Genomic DNA, 18,395 nt, shown 5'->3' on the forward strand with positions numbered 1-18,395 from the left:
CAGCGCAGGGACGGGCCTCGGTTGCAGGCAGCAGGCCTCAGAGGAGGAAGGACGAAGGGGCAGGGGGTTATAGGAGACTGCGCAGATCGTTGCAGGGATTAAGAGGCTGCTGGGCTGAGGGTGGGATGGGAAGACAGGAGGATACAGTGGGAGGTTTCTGTATCCTCAGAGCTTGGGCCATTCACAGGGTCTTCTTGGGCTATTTGGGATTTCCTCCTGGGCCTTTCCTCCCAGGAATTCCCAGAGTGCAGAGCTCCTGCTGAGACCAGTGACAGCACCTGGATCCATCCCCCATCACTTTCTCTGGCTTCTTGTGAGCCGATTTATTCATTTAGCCTCCACAACAGCCTGTTGCAATGAGTTCCTCCACTTAACAATTTGTTGTGAAAAATCTCTTCCTCTTTTAGACTTGCTGCCGGATCATTTCAGTGGGTGCCTCCTTGTTCTTGAATTATGCAAAGTAAGGATTAGTTTGTCTCTATTCATCTCCAAACCACTGATGATTTTCCAGACCCCTTTCATAACCTCCTTCAGTCATCCTTTTTCCAGTTTGGAGGCCTAATCTGTCCTGTCTGTGTTTCTACACCTCTGCTGAGCTGGGAGGAAGAGCGCGTGTGGTATTCATATACAGTGGGTGTGCTCTAGATTTATAGTCCTCTATATCCTAATACAGTCAGGCATCTTGTTTTGCTCACTCTCCCATTTCTAATCACTGCCAACGCTCCGCTTGCTTCTTTGGTCTGTACTGAGCTTTAAGCTGACATTTCCTGAATAGGTGCCACCACTGAATATATACAACTGGTTTGGGTATATATGTATATACACAGTTTATCTTTCCCCATGCATTACTTTTCATTTACCAGAAATTAATTTCCACCATTTTATGGCTTGGTCCCTTGTGTCCGGCGATCCTCATGCAATTCGTGGTAGTCAGATTGCCCATTTTGAATAAAACTGTATCGTCTCTCATTCCCATGTCCGGATGATGGCTGAGTACGTTGTATAGCACGGGCCCAAAGCAGACTGCCCTGAAAATCTTCATCGATTGATTCCTACGGCCACCAACGGTATATTCCCTTTCTATCTTGTATTTTAAACAGTTAAAAGTCGCCACGGAGCCTCCGCTGCCGCCGGGCTCTTTAAGCGGGGCGCCCCGCCCGCAGCCCGCCCCCCCCCCCCCCCCCGCGGCGGGGGCCTCTCCCGGAGCGCCCCGGGCCATGGCGGCGCTGGTGGCCGCGGTGGGGCTCCTGCTGGCCCTCGCCCTCCTGGCCCTCGCCTTGTACTGCTGCTACGTGAAACACATCCACGCGAAATATGACCACATCCCCAGCGCCCCGCGGGAGAGGTAAGGGTCGGGGTGAGGAGGAGGGGACCTGCCCTGGCTTTTCCAGGCGCCTGCGGAGCGAGTCCCGCCCTTGGCGTTAGCCCCGAGGCCCGTTCCGGTGGCTGGCCGGGCCTGGGGCTCGCTGCCAGGCTGGAGCCGTGAGACTGTGCCAGAGCAGAAAAGGAGCGCTCCCGCCCGTATCTCTGCGGGGTGACCGGCTGGGACGGGCCGGCGCCTGGCCGGTGTGGGCGAGGGCAGCGGCAAGGGCGCGGAGGTCGGGCTGGCCGGGAGCAGCGCACAGTGCGCCCGCGCCCCGGGGACGGCCGGCGGCATCGGGCCCCGCCGGGGACCCCGCCGCCCTGCCCCGCGGCACCGCCGGGCGGGCTCGGTGCGACGTGCTGGCCCGCATCTCCCGGGCTGGCTGCCGCAAGGTGGCCACAGCAGCATGGGATGGTAGAATCATAGAATCATTAAGCTCATCAAGTCCGACCGTTAACCTGTCACTGCCAAGTCCACCACTAAAGCGTGTCCCTAAGCACCACGTCTACCCGTCTTTTAAATACCTCCAGGGATGGGGACTCAGCCACTTCCCTGGGCAGCCTGTTCCACTGCCTGACTACTCTTTCAGTGAAGAAGTTTTTCCTAATATCCAACCTAAACTGCCCTTGGCGCAGCTTGAGGCCGTTTCCTCTCGTCCTGTCGCTTGTTACTTGGGAGACTGACCCCCACCTCACTACAGCCTCCTTTCAGGTAGTTGTAGAGAGCAATAAGGTCTCCCCTCAGCCTCCTCTTCTCCAAGCTAAACAACCCCAGTTCCCTCAGCCGCTCCTCATCAGACTTGTGCTCCAGACCCTTCACCAGTTTCATTGCCCTCCTCTGGACACGCTCCAGCACCTCGATGTCCTTCTTGTAGTGAGAGGCCCAAAACTGAACACAGCACTCGAGGTGCGGCCTCACCAGTGCCGAGTACAGGGGCACTATCACCTCGCTGGTCCTGCTGGCCACACTATTCCTGATACAAGCCAGGATGCCATTGGCCCTCTTGGCCACCTGAGCACACTGCATGAAATGGGCAGTTTAGAGTTGCCCATCTGAACTGTGCATTTGCTTATGACACCAAAGAGGGACCTGGCAGGTGGCAGCAGCCACACAGGAGGTGCTGTCTGTGCCGGACCAGCACAGCTCCAAGAGGCACATTGACACTAACTCCACCGGGCGCCTTCCCTGCTCTCCCTCGTGAGCTAGGTGTTTGGTTTCTGCCAAAAACAAATATGCCATAAGTGATGAAGGGCAGTGGGAAGTCTGCCAGCAAGGCAGTGGCAGCACTGTCACAAGGAGACATGGTTCTTCCAGGAGTGTGTGGGCTTCCCCTTCAACCTCACTGCTGGGTGCATATGCCCTCCATGACGTGCCACGGGAAGAGGCACTGCACCGGCACTCTCTAACACAGTCCTGCAGGGACACCAGCCTTGGCTGCCTAACTCCAAGTTTTACTTGTGTAACCAGGGTCAGATACTAAGATTAGAGAGAGGATGGATCTTGTCCTACTTGAATCTGCTTGTCCTTACGTTCATTTTGAGGTGTCAAGTAACATTCTAGAGTAATGGCAGCTTGAGTAACCCTGTGGCTGTTTTTCTGTTCCTTCTTCAGGGTTTGTGGCTTGATGCCAACATCAAAATGATCAGCCTAGCAGCCTTCCCAAGAAGGTTTCTAGTACTGGTATATCTAGGTGGAAGCTTGTATGCCATGCTAGCCCACAGTACTTGATAGCTTTTCAAAAGTATAAATTGTCAGGGACAGTCCAAAACGCCCATTTCAGTAGCTGTTGCACAAACACTTCCATTCCTAGATGTCCAAGGTAGGGAAAATCAAATACCTCCGGCTCTGAAAAGTCATTTATTAAAAGCAAAAAAGGTAAAGTCGAGTGCTGTGTGTGGTGGTGGTCTTCCCAGTACAAGAAAGACATTGACAAACTGGAGCGAGTCCAGTGAAGGGCAGCCAGGATGCCCAGGAGGCCGAGAGCTGGGCTTGCTTTGGGTGGAGAAGCAGCCACTGAAGGGCAGAGCGGATCCACTGGCTGTTTTCAGCTACCTAATGGGTGGTTATGAGAAGATGGGGCCAGACTCTCCTTGGAGTTGCAAAATGAAGGACAAAGGGCAACAGACACAAGGTGCCGCAAGGGAAATCCCAGTTAGGTGTAAGGCAAAATACCTTCACCGTGAGGGTGCTCAAACGCTGGCACAAGTGACTGAGTGAGGCCCTGAGCCATGCAACATAGCTCTGATGTTGGCTGGCCTGGCGCAGGGGACTGGACTGGTGGCCTCCAGAGGTCCTTGCCAACCCAGATTACTCTGAAATGGGATTCATCCAAATCTAAACACTTCTCAACTGAGACTGTATCTGGCAAACTGGAGAAGAGCAGCACCAGAAGCAAAGGCTAGCTTGTGTCCAGCTTGCTGCCCACCGGCACCAGCCCCCAGGTTGTGGTCAGTAGGTCTGCTCCCCAGCCAGTCAGCCCACAGCCTGTATCGTTTCAAGGTGTTATTCTGCCCCAGATGCACGACTTTCCCTTTGCCCTTGGCTCTTTCCCTTTGATAAAAGCTTAAGAAAGCCTTGTTTTAGGATGAAGTACAACAGGATCTTATCAAAACCTCAGACTTTGTCCAAGGTCTTACGGCTGCATGATGACAAGATTATGTTAACGCCCTTGATTTCCTGGGCTGATTTATTTTATCAGAACTAACACATCACATCTTTAAAGGAGACTTGTGCAGGACAGGCTGGAAAAGTGAGTCCTAGTGGCTTTGTGTTGCTTTTACTGCATGAATGGCGGCTCACCTGTGAAGAGAGGAGGTCACCTCTTGAAAGGTTTCGTTCATATTAAAGATTTAATAGGAAGAAATGGGCAAAAGGGACCAAGCCCTTGCTTAGTTTTTTTCCTGGCATGCAGTAAGTGATTGGGACTTCTCATTAGCGGATGGATGTTTTAGGCCTGTTGTAATACCTGACTTAATTGGACAGTGATGGGACAGGGAATGAAAAATATCTCTGAGGATTTATGTGACACACAAGAGGAGCCATGAGTGGGACCTTGCTTCATGTGCTGCAGGTAGAATAGTTTCTGGAGCTTTAGCTAATGAAGGACTTATCTGTCATATTTGGGGCTTTCACATCTTTTTGGAGTCCCATTACAATGGAGGAGTCAAACAAGTGAAGGACTAAAAGTTTCTGTAGATGTTGGGAAACTTTGTTGAGTGCTTGTTATTTTAAGCGCTTCCCAGTTCCAACAGAAATAAAAGAAGAGCCTGTTTTTCCCCTATAGCTTGTTTATACTGAAAAGGATGATAGCATGGCTGTCTGTCTCTCAAGTGGAAAACAGATCTTGAGCGCAGCTTGCTTCGTTTAGAGAGGAGCTTGTCCAAGTCTTCCTTCAGATGTAGGCGAAGCCGGTGGGAATTCGCCACTCACAGCCGAAGGAAGGAACTAATCTCTAACTTTTTAATACAGCTATTGTATTTGAAGAGTTAACCCTTTTTATTAATTTCTGCAATTTCCATATTAACCAGTATTATCCTTCTAGGTTGTCCTCTTTCTTTCAGCATTTGAGGTGACATGGCTTTAGACAGGAGACCGTTCCTGATTTTACTCAGTTTAACTCCATTGGCAGAACCAAAGTTATGTTTATCAGGACTGAGCATGTATTAAAGAATATTTAATGCAAATGTCTGTTGCATGTACAGAAATGTAATAGTTGCAGTGGAGATTCAGTCAGCCAGGAAAAGAGCAAAGCAGTTTGCTGGGAGCTCCCACCCAGACCCAAACATCTGCTATAATACAGCAGCACAAAAGACCTTGTCCTGCATCTCTGCACTCGTCTTCCTGGCTGCACGAGTGCTGCAGCCTGGCCCTGGTCCCCAGCTTATCTCCGTGAGGGCTGGGCATTGGCACAGCTAGGTGTTACTTTTATCTTTCCTTACAAGGAGGAAAAGATGAGCAGCACTCGTGTTGCATCACTGAGCAACAAGGATTGCAATCCATACAAAACCCTATGGTGGCATCCTTGTGACACTCTTAACCTTCATTTCCTGCAGCTTTTTGCTTGGACATCTGCCGATCTTGTGGAGAATGATGAGGAAACGGGAGTTTATACATGATCTCTTCCTGCAGTGGTAAGTTGAGACACATCAGTAACATCGAACGGGGTAGCCCTGTAGCACAATTTGGGAAATCAAGGCACAGGGGCCCTGAATTACATATTTAGCATCATTCAGAAGGTCGGTAGAGGAGCTAGAGAGAGAGAGCATTGATCTTTCTCTCAACGGCTTTATTCACTGAAGACTGGAGTAGTTCCCAGTACATGCTGCTTTGGTCCTTTGAGGTTGTTAGGTCTGAACTGTTACATGTTGGTGGTTTGTACCATAATTCTCTTTTTTTTTTCCTTCTCTTCTTGTAGGGCAGAGAAATATGGACCTGTTGTACGGTTTAATGCCTTTCACAGAGTCTCAGTAATGATTGTGAGTCCTGAAGGAGTGAAGGTACTGCAAAATAAAGCCGAATTAACAGTGGGGATTGGCCTATCGCTCCAGAAAGAGAGAGGTGGTGCCTGATGTTCAGGACAGCGCGGTGCAGCCAGTCTGTGCCTGTGGAGAAGCTGGCTCTGGCTGGGTTAGGAGGGTGAGGTGCTCTGCTCTCCAGGCTGTCCTGATGTGTTATTTTCTTCCTTGATCAGTTGATTTACTTTGTTACCTTTATTTAAACAGCAGATAGAGCAAGCATCCACCATTCCTGAAAAGCAGGCTCTCTGCAAGAGCTTAATATCTCAAATGAGCAAGGCACAAGAATTTCTTCCTCTAAATCTTTGCAATAACCACAGAGTGAGATTTCAGGTCATTGGGCAAAAAGTGCTAGAGGCATGCAAAACAAGCTAGCAGCACGGGAACTGGGGAATCAGGGCATACCAAATAATTCATCTAGTCTTCAGACTATTGCTACAGGAGGAAGAGAATGAACGTGTGAGTGGCTTTTTATGTTTTGTCTGGGAAACGTATTGCACTCAGTATTCACTGACCTGAGATTTGATTTTAGGAGTTCTTGATGTCACCACAGTACCCAAAGGATCGGCTGGTGTACGGTCCTATGTTCAACATATTTGGTGAGAGGTAGGCGAAACCCATCTGAAGCCATTGTGATCTGAAAATAAGTGAAAGATTAATAATGTCACAGGCATGACACTTATTTTGACTCAGACCATTTACCTTAGTGTGGGGATTAATGACTAATTGCAGACACTTGTAAGCAATATATACCTACTAAATTATGTGTCAAGTCAAATGTCTTCCCAGTCAGGGAGGAGGTTACGTTGGATTTTTTTTTTACCTTGAACATTTCCCCACCCCCCATGGATGTTCAGTTAGTCTCAGAATAGTTTGCTCAAGACCATGATCAAACTTCTCACTTAGATTTTAGAGCACTGAATTATTGGGTAATGCTCGGGAGTTTCCAGCTCATAAGCTCAATAACAAAAAAGAGGATTTTTCTCTGTTAGCCTGAAATTTTTAAAAATATAATAATCCAGTTATTATATTCATTATTTGCATAACAGCTGTAATGAACCAGCATCTTATTGGACTCAGCAGTCCACACCTACCAGGCAAAACATATCTGCAGTTCAGTTGTTGTCCACAGTGATGCAACGACTGTGTACTCAAAGCAGCACGGTGCTCCCTACACATTGGAAAAATACAAGAAAATAGATGTGGAAGAGTTATCTTTGTGACTACCTGGGGTTTGGCTGGCTCCCTTGCTGAAAACTGTCCCTTTCCTTGTTTTCCTAAATGCTAGGTTTCTAGGGAATGGCTTGGTAACTGTTTGCAACCATGAGCATTGGCACAAGCAGCGGAAGATAATGGATCCAGCTTTCAGCCGAACGTAAGGCAAATATCTCTGGGATGATCTGTCTGTTATTTCTGCTGTGTTTTCATGATTCTTCCTGTCATTGATCCAGTATTTCATATTCATAAAAAGAAAAAACCCATTTAGTGCCAAAATCGCGTTTTACTTAGAGTCCAATGCACCATTTCCATGACAAGTATAATTTGACAAGACTTCCCGTGGTGCAGTGACACCCATATGAACTCAGTGACAGCAGAAAGGTCCCAGGGTTGTGTATCCAGGAGTGCAGAGATGGCTGCCTTATCCTGTTGGAAAACAGACCTCAGGGATTTGATGTGGGCAAGCAGCATCATTCACCTGAGTGATTCCCTGTAGGAGATACGGTGTGATTGATGAGCAGTGGGTTGGTCTGGTTTGCTTGTGTGTGCCTCAATGCATTGCGTTTAGGGTCTGAAGATGAAGTCCATTTGCTTCGGCATGCACAGGCCAAAGCCGTTTGCCATGACAGCTATTGTTTTCATGGCAGGACAGAGCAAGGCTGCTATAAGAAGAATTATACTCTAAATAAAAACAAAATATTTACAATTTTCTATGGAAAATAATGAAGGTAATTTTGCCTGAGCAAAGATGTCCTCTCCAGAGCCCCCATCACTCATTTTTATTGATTGTTCAGCTACCTGATTGGTCTGATGGAAACTTTTAATGAAAAAGCAGAGGAGCTGATGGAGAAGCTAGAGGAAAAGGCAGATGGAAAAAAAGAGTTTAGCATGCTGACGATGATGAACCGGGCAACTATGGATATCATTGCAAAGGTACCAGCTGTCTGCTTTCTTGTTTCCTCTGCGACTGGCAGGAAGGCATGGAAGTAACAGGTGCCGGCAGCAGGATGGGATCAGGAGCTGGAGCCAGGGAACAAGACCTTTACCCAGCAGTGCCAAAAGAGCTGAAGGACTAATTGTGCCACTTCCATTCGGGCTGAGCCATAGGAAGGGGCAGTTAGGGAAGGGTCTCCACAGCCTAGGTGGGGCCTGCAGGATGGGCACCCTTTGCAAAAGCCCTTACAGCCTCATACCTCCCACCCCTCCATGCCAAAAGGGGCACACCAGTGCTTGTTCACATCTGGATGTTGTATTATTACCATTATATCTCAGCATGAAGTCTGCCTTACGTTGACTTTTCCCTTCTCTATGCAAAACAGTTTGGGATGAATGGAGAGTAATAGGAAATGATTAATCTCCCCGAACAAGGAGGAAGCATAATGCAGATATTACCCTTTTCTCGCAGCCTCCTGCAAGGGAGGATCTAGCCTGAGGTATTTCTAGGGGAAAAGGTGGTGGTGTGAGGCTGCCCTGCTCTTTCACCCCAGCCCCAGGGAGCCAGGAGGATGCCGCGAGTTGCTGTCTTTTTCTCTCCTGCTCCTCAGGTAGCCTTTGGCTTGGAATTAAATGCACTGAGTGATGACCAGACGCCTTTCCCACACGCTGTGACCATGGTTTTGGAGGGAATGACCAAGAATCGCATCCCCCTCATGCGGGTCTGTACACACCTCACTTCAGTCCTCTCTCCTCATGAAAGCTGTAGTTCAGGCTTTTAGAGCTCCTGTTTTCCTTTTTGGGCCCAGAGGTGAGATTCGGTATTGCATGCTGCAGTTTCTCTCCATGGAGAGGTGAGGAATTTTGCTCACAGTGCTCAAAGCATCAGCTGTGACAAGGCAGGACATCAGCATGCCCAGATTGGAATATTTCTCATTTCAGCCCAAACCCTTCACCTTGGGGATGTTCACTTTGTTCCATGGAGAGCCAATGTTTTTGCGACAAACGTCATTTAGCAGAAAACAAGGGGCTCACTTGAAAAATAACACTGGCAATATTTTTGTACCAGCAAAAGCAATAAAATGACTAAAGAAATTCTGTATTCAGTACATGCCAGGGAAACAGAACCTGGTAAAGGAGGTCAAGGAGAGCGTGAGGCTGCTGCGGCGTGTGGGGAAGCAGTGCATTGACCAGAGGAGAGAGGCCATCCAGAACGGGAAGGAAACCACGCTGGATATTCTGACGCAGATACTGAAAGGAGATGGTAGGGGACACATTGCTGTTGGAGTTAATTCGTCTGTGGCATGTTTTGCCATGTGATTTGGGGAGGCTTATTTTGGGGATCTGAACTTTGATCCTCTGATGTCTTCAGGAGGATTTTTTCACACTGAAGATAGTGAGAGTTGGTTTGAAAATTCCCTGTTTCTTTGTGTTGGATCAAATATTGGTCACAAGTCACCGCTGAGCTGCCTGCTCAGCATCCTCTCCTGATGCCGCCTCAGACAAAATGCGCAAAACAGGGCGGAGCGTTCTGGCTGTTCCAGCTGGGGCATGGGGACGCTTTCTAACCTCATTTGCTTTTCTCTCTTGACAGCTCTGGAGGAAACTAGAGATGATGAAAACATTCTGGATAACTTTATCACTTTCTTTGTTGCGGGTTGGTAGCTATTTTAACATTTGGATGTGTCATGTGGGAAGCTGTACTGATTCTTGGGCCATCTACAAGGTCATGATTAATGTCCTTGTTCACTCCGTCTGATGCTGCTGTAACCAGGAGTCACTTGGTTGGAAGACAACAGTATTACGCTGATGTGGGACCAGCTGGGCGAGGCCTGAAGAGAACTCTCAGTTTTCTCATAGGCAAATGATACGTTATCCTCCTTCGGTCAAATCCACACAGCAAATAATGCCAGGCCAGTGGTTCCCAGCCTGCGGTGCAGAGGACAGCGCTGCCTGCTGGGGTGCAAGGGTATTCCTCACGGGGTTCTGGCCCTTCCTCCAGATCCTGTTAAACCTCACTGAAAGCATCTTTAACATATTCCACGTGTCTTCGCGTCACCTCACCCACATGATTAAACACCATTCTTGCCTTGCGAGCGTTAGTCAGTGCTTGGCAGGAGAGGGCACTGTCAAGCCTATCAGAAAAAGCAGGGGCCGAGATGATATGTGAGGTAAACACCGTAGAAAGATCGATCTTGCAAGTCAGTAGGGTTTAGGTTCCTAAGAATGTAAGGTTAAAACACTGTTCTTTTGCAAGAAAGATGTTATTGCAACAAATACATCTTTGCAGAAGTCTGTTTTCTGTAATGCTTTAAAATAATACATATGCCTATCCGTGAAAAAATGAAAATGTAAAGCAGACATTTCAAAGAAAGACAGTTAGAAGCTCTGTTTTCCCTCAAAACCAGTAAATCCTTGCTTCTCGGCAGAACTGTGTGTCCCATAATATGATGAGGCAAATATTGAGCCTCACCAGCCCTTCTGTTAGGGAGCTCATAACCAGTAGGTGCTGTATGCAGCCACTGCAGCTTTGAGTTGAGCAAGACGGCTCGTATCTTTACCAGCTATGACTTGTTCTTGTCATTCTTAAAGCTCCTTACATAGAATTTACATCCCTTTTAGTGTTCCCTTTAATTTTTAGCACGGTTGAAATGAAACATTCAGGGCCTGATGTTTAAAGTTTCCTGTTCACAGTCACACTAGTAGACTATCTTTGTATCATGGTCTTATTTCATACTATTATTTCATACTAACCTTTAAATCGATTTTTGGTCGTTTTAGGTCATGAAACCACTGCCAATCAGTTGTCATTTACAGTAATGGCACTGGGTCAGCATCCTGAAATACTGGAAAGGTACGTGCACTCCAATTTGCAAACCCAGCTTGCTGTTAATTTCAAGGTGATTATTAAAAAGCTAGGATCAATTGCCAATAAATTCTAGCTTCCCTTCCAAAATAAACAGTTTCATGGTCCCAATATACCTAAAATTTTAAAAAAGCTTAGATGGAATTGGAATAATTAATCTTAAGTGATTTTTTTCAAAGCCTTTATACAAAGCTGGTCCTGAGTCCTGCCTGATTCAACTGCATTGTACGCACATTGCTCCATCCTGATAGGAGGCACAAGTTCAGGCAGGCTGGCTGGGAATCAGTAGGCATTTTGCCTGAGGATGGGAGTCAAAGGCCAACTGAATGTCTGGAAAGTAAAAAATGTACTTTCGTCAACTTGCTTAGCAAGAAATGGGCGTCTGCAACTAACATTTTTTAATTTAACTGCAGGCTTCAGGCTGAAGTGGATGAAGTTCTTGGTGCCAAGAGAGACATTGGCTATGAGGATCTTGGCAAACTCACCTACTTATCGCAGGTACTGTAGGAGTGAGGTAAAATACCAGCCAGAGCTGTTTGGTAGCACTCCTGCCACCTCATGGGACTGCCAAGAGGAGACCCACACTTTTAAAATTTTAAGAGAAATGGCAATATTTGATCCTGATGGCATTTGTCCCCAGATAGTCTGCGAGCAGATACCCTGAGCCGTTTGCAGCAGCCCAGCCTTGCTGGGAAGGATGGTCCTTGAATTTCCTTCCACAGTTCCACATGATTCCTTCACAGCTTTAATTATTACCAAGCTGGGAGGTAGAGCAGAGTTGCTTAATCCCTACCTGTTTAAGCTGAAACCATAGCTGTATTTTAAGAAGGGTTTGCAACTTCAAGCCCAACATGTGCGTGAGTCCCGGTCGCTTCCCAAACTCACAGCTCTATTTTTGTTTGATTATTGTTAAAGCATTTCCAGCTATGATCTCATCATGTGCCATAAACTCAGCAGGATTTGAGGACATCCAAAAATAATGGCTATATTTTGCAATTTCAATTTTTTATTATTCAATCTTGAAACCCTCTTTAGTCACTCGGGGTGGGGTGGGGGGGTAGGGGGGAAGAAGTTTGGTCCTAAAAGAGGTTTTGTGTATAGAAATGCTGGTTGGTAATGAACTGCAAAGCCAGGGCTTGGCTACTCGCCAGCGTTAGTGTTGCGTATCCTTTTTTGCAGGATGGGGGCCACCAGTAGCCCTCAGGAGAGGCTGAATCACAGTCCTGGTAGCTCTTCTCCCTGCTTAAATTCCCTGTGATTTTAGTAGTGTGCCATGATTGCTTTTCTCTTAAACTGCCCTGTCGAGGTGGGTGATGGTATTTTACCATTTGCCATATCCCATCCCACAGATCACTGTGCTTTGACAGTGGATAGATTTCAAAGGTGTATTTCTCATAAGGAAAAGGCATCTCTGTGTGATTACAGAAATCAGCAGGTTTCCTTAGGCTTCTCCAAACACCATCACAATTATACCACTCCAATTAGGACGAGGTATCTAAGCCTTTCAGTTTTAGGACAGATCACATGAGAGCCTCTCAAAGCAGACCGTTTATTTAACAGAACAAACTTGGATCTGTACAACCAAAATCAGTCACCCTTGGTCAGAGCCAGTCCATCACTGGAGTATCAGAGACCACGGGACTCCTCTCCTGTCACTCAGGCAATTCTAAATCCCTTTGTCCACCCTTCTTTTTCATTAATCCACTCGTGCATACACACCGTTAATTGCATTTGCAGCACGATGCAAATATGCACTGTTAATTAGGTTTCACTTTGGTGAAATAAGCCATTCTTACAGCTCACTGCCACCAAAAGAAATGGTCTCATTCCATTTTTTCTCACTGTTCCCTATTCATTTTCCTTTGCCAGGTTGTTTTTTGTCATTTTGGTGCTCTGACCTGGCTCAGCTCCCCAAGCAGCAGAAGCAGGACAAAGGCAGGAGCAGGAGTGCAGTGCTGAGAACAGGAAGGAGGTGGGAGCAACCACCCATCCTCATGGCAGCCGGCGCCGAGAATGGCTCATCGGGGGCATGAGACTTCACTCTTAGGCATTCCCTTTGAATTTGCTTCCCAGTACTTTTTCACTTAGTTGTTGACCTGACTTGAGGTGTTAGATCTGTTCAATGCATGGTATCTCTTGTGGTTTTTGCTTTTTTTTCTCTGTATTTTACCAGTCGTAAGAAAGAACCAGGCCTGAAGGAGCTGACTTAGCCATATATTTTGCCCACAGGAGTCCAAGGCAGATACACTAGCATCTGTTCCACAAGTCAAAAGCTCCCATTTAGCCAATGCGAAAGGCCATAGGGAGGTAATTAATTTTATTCTGCTTCCTACACTGTATTAACTAACTGACCTCCTGTGCTTTCTGCTGACGCAGGTTTTGAAGGAATCGCTGCGGCTGTACCCGCCAGTCCCGGGGACGGTACGCCGGATGGAGAAGGAGCACGTCATCAACGGCGTCAGAATTCCTGCAAACACGATGCTCGTTGTGAGTCCCATCCACCGTCAGCAGCTTTTAGCTGCTGCAGTCGATCCAAATGGAATGGATCTGTGTATCAGAGGGCCGAAACACTCCCTGGGTGTATTTCTAATGGCCGCTCTGAAATTTTGGGCAAAACTGGGGTATGAATTGGGACTCTGGATTGTTTTTGCCTGGGGAGTGGAAGGCAGTTATGGTTTTGTTCCTGTGACAGCAAAGAGGCATTTTCAGTGTGCTGCTCCTGACTAACGCAAATAAACTCTTTCTTGACAGTTCAGCACTTATATAATGGGAAGGATGGAAAGGTATTTCAAGGATCCACTCACTTTCAATCCAGACCGATTTAGCGAAGATGCACCTAAGTGAGTTTCTTTTTACTCCCAGGTTATTAAATATGTAATAAGGAACCATTACAGGAAGAGATTTCAAGGGGAAAAAAAGTAGAATAAAACGATTTTTCCATTCCAGTATGAGTAACACTAAATCCTTACCCAAATGCAAATAGAGAGCAATAATGTGCAGCTTTTGTTCAGTTGTTCTTTAGACCACATGATACCTTACAAAAAAGACCAATACTAGTGTTAGTTAATGTTTATATTGAGGTCAAAGCTTTGGGCCAAAACTAGGTTGAATATTTGCCATAGTGGAATACAAACATTTAATGTTTCCTGACCCCAGGAAACAGAAAGTGTGTCCGCGTTAGAGAGGGGCCAAGGGGCCAAGGGACGGAAGATGCTATTGGGCCACATGGACAGGCAGCCTAAGCCACATCTGCATCAGTAGGCTGGAGTGCAGTGGGAGGCATCAGTGGCCTAAATAGTTGGTGCTGATCCCTGCATCTAACTCCTTCGTGAGTCAGGGGTTTTACTTCAGCCTAGAGTTAGTCTGGTCTTCTGGAAGAAACACCCCCTCACTCACGTGGTTCAGAGCTGCCCGAAGGAGCAGTAACTGGGTGGATCGTTACGTCCCCGTGACAGGCTGGAGGGTGTTTACAGTGTGCTTGACATTCAGCTTTGAAATAAGGTTTGCACGCAACAAAACAGCTCCGTGAGCTGAGCCATACAGTAAGTGGAGATGATGAGGGAACTTGCTTCAGAGCTGTGTTGCTGCTCTGAACCAAAAAAATGTTAATTTGGAGACTGTCTTAACAAGTCAGCTAGGTAAGGTAGTAGTTAGACCATTTCCTTGCTGCTGTGATGAAATATTTGCTTGCTTTATAACCAAGCTGTCAGAGTGACAAGTTTTGAACGTTTTTCTTTGTAGGCCATATTACTCCTATTTTCCATTCTCTCTGGGACCCCGATCCTGCATTGGGCGGGTGTTTGCACAGGTAAGCAGAGGCCTGGAACAACGCTTCATTAGCGAGCACTGGGCCAGCTGAGGGAGTGCTGGCCATGGCTGGTGGTGCGGGACCAAAGCCCACGCTGATGGTGCACTGACCCTTTTCCCTCTCGAGCGAAGATCCCCGCCATGCCCATGACAGGGCATGTCTCTGAAACGCTGTCCTGGGAGCAGGCATACATGTACCGAACTGATCCCCTGTCACCCATGCCCGCATACAGCCAAGTTGCCCGCACGGGAGGGGGCAGCAGGCTGCTCTCCCTCTGAACTGTCCTGGGTCACCCTGCTTGAATCCAAACCCCTTGATGGGAATCACAGTCAACGTCCCTTTGCCAGCCGAGGTCAGACACACTGGGGGGATGCAGGGGCTCTTAGGGACCATCCTGTAGCTGCAGCTGGCAGAGTCAAGGCAGGGAAAACATCAGCTGGCAGAAGGGCACAAGCCAGGACTGGCTCTGAGAAGGCGATGGGGGGACTGCATGGATGGGAGGAACAATTTAATGAAGTATGTGAGTACCCGAGTGTGGCAGAGAGCATGTCAGAAGGACAGTAGGAGGCCAGCTCTTCGGGTCTGTGCTTTGAGTTCATCTAAGCACCAGTGCTCAGAATCTTCAGGTTAAAGTTCTTGGTTTTACCTCTGATTTCCAAAATGGGGTTAACACATGAACACAGGGACAGATCTTAGTGCCTGTCAGTTGTCTTCAGATCCAGGAAGCCCCAGGCAACTTTTCTTACTGCCCCAGCACAGCCAGCTGCGCTAACAGAGTGACATTTAAATTTCAATCTCTACATTGACAAAGCAGCGTGACATAATACACTGACTTTAAGTAGCTGCAGTCCAAGCTGTATTTACTGTCACTGACGGTGACTTTGCTTTTCTTCTTAACAGATGGAGGCGAAAGTGGTGATGGCAAAATTGCTGCAGAGGTTTGAATTCCAGCTGGTACCAGGGCAGAGTTTTAAACTCTTGGATGCTGGAACCTGTAGGCCACTAGATGGAGTGATGTGTAAATTAAAGCCCAGGAGCCTGGCAAGAGGCTGCCAGGCATGACTGCTCGGGGAGGGGAACATGACATGGTAGTGGTAGCGTTTCTTCTGATTTTGAAGATCTTCACACTAATCAAAGGTTAGATTTTGCAGGCCCATTTAGAGGATTAATAGACTGAAATTTTTCCTAGCCTTCGTCATCATTTACTGAAGAAAACCTTAGGAGAGTCACTGCAGTGAGCATCTTTGATCTGGAAGTGTACCTGGAATTGCAAAGGCTATTATTTCCCTGGGGGACTATTTGGTTCTGGCCAGATTTGGAAAAGAACATCCCTTCACTGGAGTATCTGTGGAGCTTCACACAAACCAACACTTAAATCCCAGCTGATAGTTTCCACTAAGTTTACTTACGACACAACATGGTCTAAGTAAGCCCTTGTTCAAAGAGTTTACTACTTACACAACGAAATCAGAAAACTTAGTAGAACACAAGATTTGGGCTGAACTTGGGAAGAGAAGTTTGGAGCTATTCTCTTGGTCAAAGCAATTTTCCCATCCCTGCTCTAAATGAGAAGAATGATTGATAGGAGCAATCCAAAACAAAAATGAGAGACTATGGTCACACTTTTCCCTGTTGCTTCTGCCTCATTTTTCTTCAGTTTCTCCTACTTTTCTTCCAATATTATTCAGAGTGGAAATTAAACAATCCATCCTGTAGGAAGGGGCTCTCCTGCTGCCTCCTACCCCTCCTCCCTCCCCACAGCCTGTGCTGATTCTCCTGAGACACTGTTCTTTGGGGGGGGGGGTGGGGGGGGGTGGGTCTTGTTGGGTTTATTTTAACTTGGGTCATTGTTCCCATGAAGCTACACAAACACTTGGACCAGACAGTCTCGTAGGTACAGCAGGGTTGGAAGTAAGTGCCTGGAACCAAATGCTGCTTAAAATGATATTCCCACTAAAGAAACGCGTCTGCAACTTGAGCCAGAGGCAGGAGAAGGTCCTGTACCCCCTTCTTCTGCAGATGTGCCAAAATTGCTCACTGCATGCAGGCTTGCAGCCTGGCTTTGCTAGGGAAAAAATGATCATGGGAAAATGCTACCTTCTAGAAATACATGGATACCGAATATGAGTTTGGGCCCCATCTATTATGAAATATAGGGAATTGAAGACATTTGGTGCACTGTTATTTCTTACCTGTTTGAATTAAAAGGGCAAGAACACAGTCTGTACGCTAAGTTCCCATGGGGGTTTCCACACCAGGAGAGTAACGTGCCAGAGCTTTCCCTGGCTCTGCTCCTGTTGTGAACCATCTCATTCAGTGCAGCAGTGGGATAGCAGGACAGTAAGGTTGAAGCAGCTTTTGATAACATAAGCAATGTTATACGATGTATTAATATGACTTGTACCCAGAGGTACCAATACTTGTATTGCTAGGGAAGGTTTAGTCCACCTAGTGGAGGACCAGCTTTTCAATGCCTTGTGCTGGAAATCTGCTTATATCCTCCTAGACATTAATAAAATCTCATTGGGAAAACTGAGGACTCTCCAGCTGGATGTGTGTTCCTGGGAGCTGATGTGGTCGGGAGCGGGACACTCGATGCCAGTCGGGCTAGATATGCTGGTGGCATAACAAAAGGCTGAATCCTGAGAATATGGCAAAGGGAGGGATGTATCTCAGGGGTGTAGGGAGTGGTGGGGGAAGCTGTGAACAGCACACAGAGAGCTCGACAGACACGCTGGCAAATTGTGCTGTGGAGATGCGAGATGCCACCATGCCAGCTCTCCACTCTGCCCTACTAATGAATGAGTTGAGATGCACTAGTTGCACAAACACGCATTCCCTTCTGCTGCCTCTGCAATGGGGATGGACACCTCCAAGGAGGGCTCCCAGGGGAGTGGCAGCATGTTAAACCCCTGCAGCGAGTTTTGTCAGACCTCATCTGACCAAGACAGGAGCTTCCTGCCTGCTCTGGGCTTGCCCTCCTCAGAGGGTGCTCTTCCTGCCCTCTCTGCAAGCCCAAATGCCATCCAGCTCCCCGGGGACTGCCAACACAGGCCTTTCTCCTGTTCTTACACCCAGAAGCTCTTGCCAGACTGTCGCCTGTCAATGCTGATCGCTTTCCAGCAGATGGCAAGCTCTCCTTGTCGATGCACCCAACAGGAGCAGCGTTCCTCAGCCTTGACAGCTCCTTCTCTTAGGAGACAAGCTGTCCTGGCTTCTCCAGGGCATCATACCGCAGGAGTCGAGGATGCCCTGTGATGTTGTGCAAACGCCCTGCAGTGTTCTTATGGTTTCATCCTGCACCCCCTGCCTGGAGGTGATCCCTTGTCCACCAAAAAAAAAAAGGAGCAGGTTCAGGAAAGCTGCTCCCTGGGGCCCTGTGTACCAGCTGGGTGCCAGCACAGGCTCTGCCAAACCCTGTTGAGAAACTTCAGGCCAGAAGTGCCTAGGGAGACACAGCTGTGCCTGCCGTGGGCTACAAAAAGACCTGGGGGCTGCCGCTTTCTTGGACACCACAGAAAAGGAGAGTTTCTCCTTATTCTGGGGAAGAGAAACATGTTATTTCATTTCTGGGGCAAGCAATTATTATCTGCACCAAGCGCTCTGCTAGGGATCGTGGACAGTAAGGCAAAAAAGCAGAGCAAGGTCTGTCTCCTCCATGCTCTTAGCAGCTGCTTGTAGGAAAGTATCATA

The 18,395-nt window shown here is 47.6% G+C and overlaps 1 protein-coding gene across 1 annotated transcript; it reads left to right on the forward strand.

The window, feature by feature from the left end:
* The first annotated feature begins 1,190 nt into the window (after positions 1 to 1,190).
* Positions 1,191 to 17,238, forward strand: CYP46A1 (cytochrome P450 family 46 subfamily A member 1). The gene is made up of 15 exons (XM_087747675.1): positions 1,191 to 1,345; positions 5,416 to 5,493; positions 5,778 to 5,859; positions 6,410 to 6,483; positions 7,166 to 7,252; positions 7,890 to 8,028; positions 8,640 to 8,750; positions 9,136 to 9,292; positions 9,623 to 9,685; positions 10,810 to 10,882; positions 11,308 to 11,392; positions 13,271 to 13,381; positions 13,646 to 13,734; positions 14,636 to 14,702; positions 15,603 to 17,238. Exons 1-15 carry the CDS (start codon positions 1,218 to 1,220, stop codon positions 15,762 to 15,764), a joined length of 1,506 nt encoding a protein of 501 aa, XP_087603801.1. The 5' UTR covers positions 1,191 to 1,217; the 3' UTR covers positions 15,765 to 17,238.
* The last annotated feature ends 1,157 nt before the right edge of the window (positions 17,239 to 18,395 follow it).

The sequence above is a fragment of the Nipponia nippon genome, unplaced genomic scaffold (assembly GCF_047370975.1).
Source record: "Nipponia nippon isolate SJK-2023a ecotype South Korea unplaced genomic scaffold, ASM4737097v1 scaffold_11, whole genome shotgun sequence".
Classification (NCBI taxonomy): Eukaryota; Metazoa; Chordata; class Aves; order Pelecaniformes; family Threskiornithidae; genus Nipponia; species Nipponia nippon.

What these genes read in the sequence shown, in the direction of transcription:
- CYP46A1 (XM_087747675.1), top strand. Translation starts at nt 1,218, where the DNA reads ATGGCGGCGCTGGTGGCCGCGGTGGGGCTCCTGCTGGCCCTCGCCCTC. An exon ending in TTCAACATATTTGGTGAGAG is followed by an intron (nt 6,484 to 7,165) that starts GTAGGCGAAACC and finishes CCTAAATGCTAG; the next exon opens with GTTTCTAGGGAATGGCTTGG. An exon ending in TTGGGCGGGTGTTTGCACAG is followed by an intron (nt 14,703 to 15,602) that starts GTAAGCAGAGGC and finishes TCTTCTTAACAG; the next exon opens with ATGGAGGCGAAAGTGGTGAT.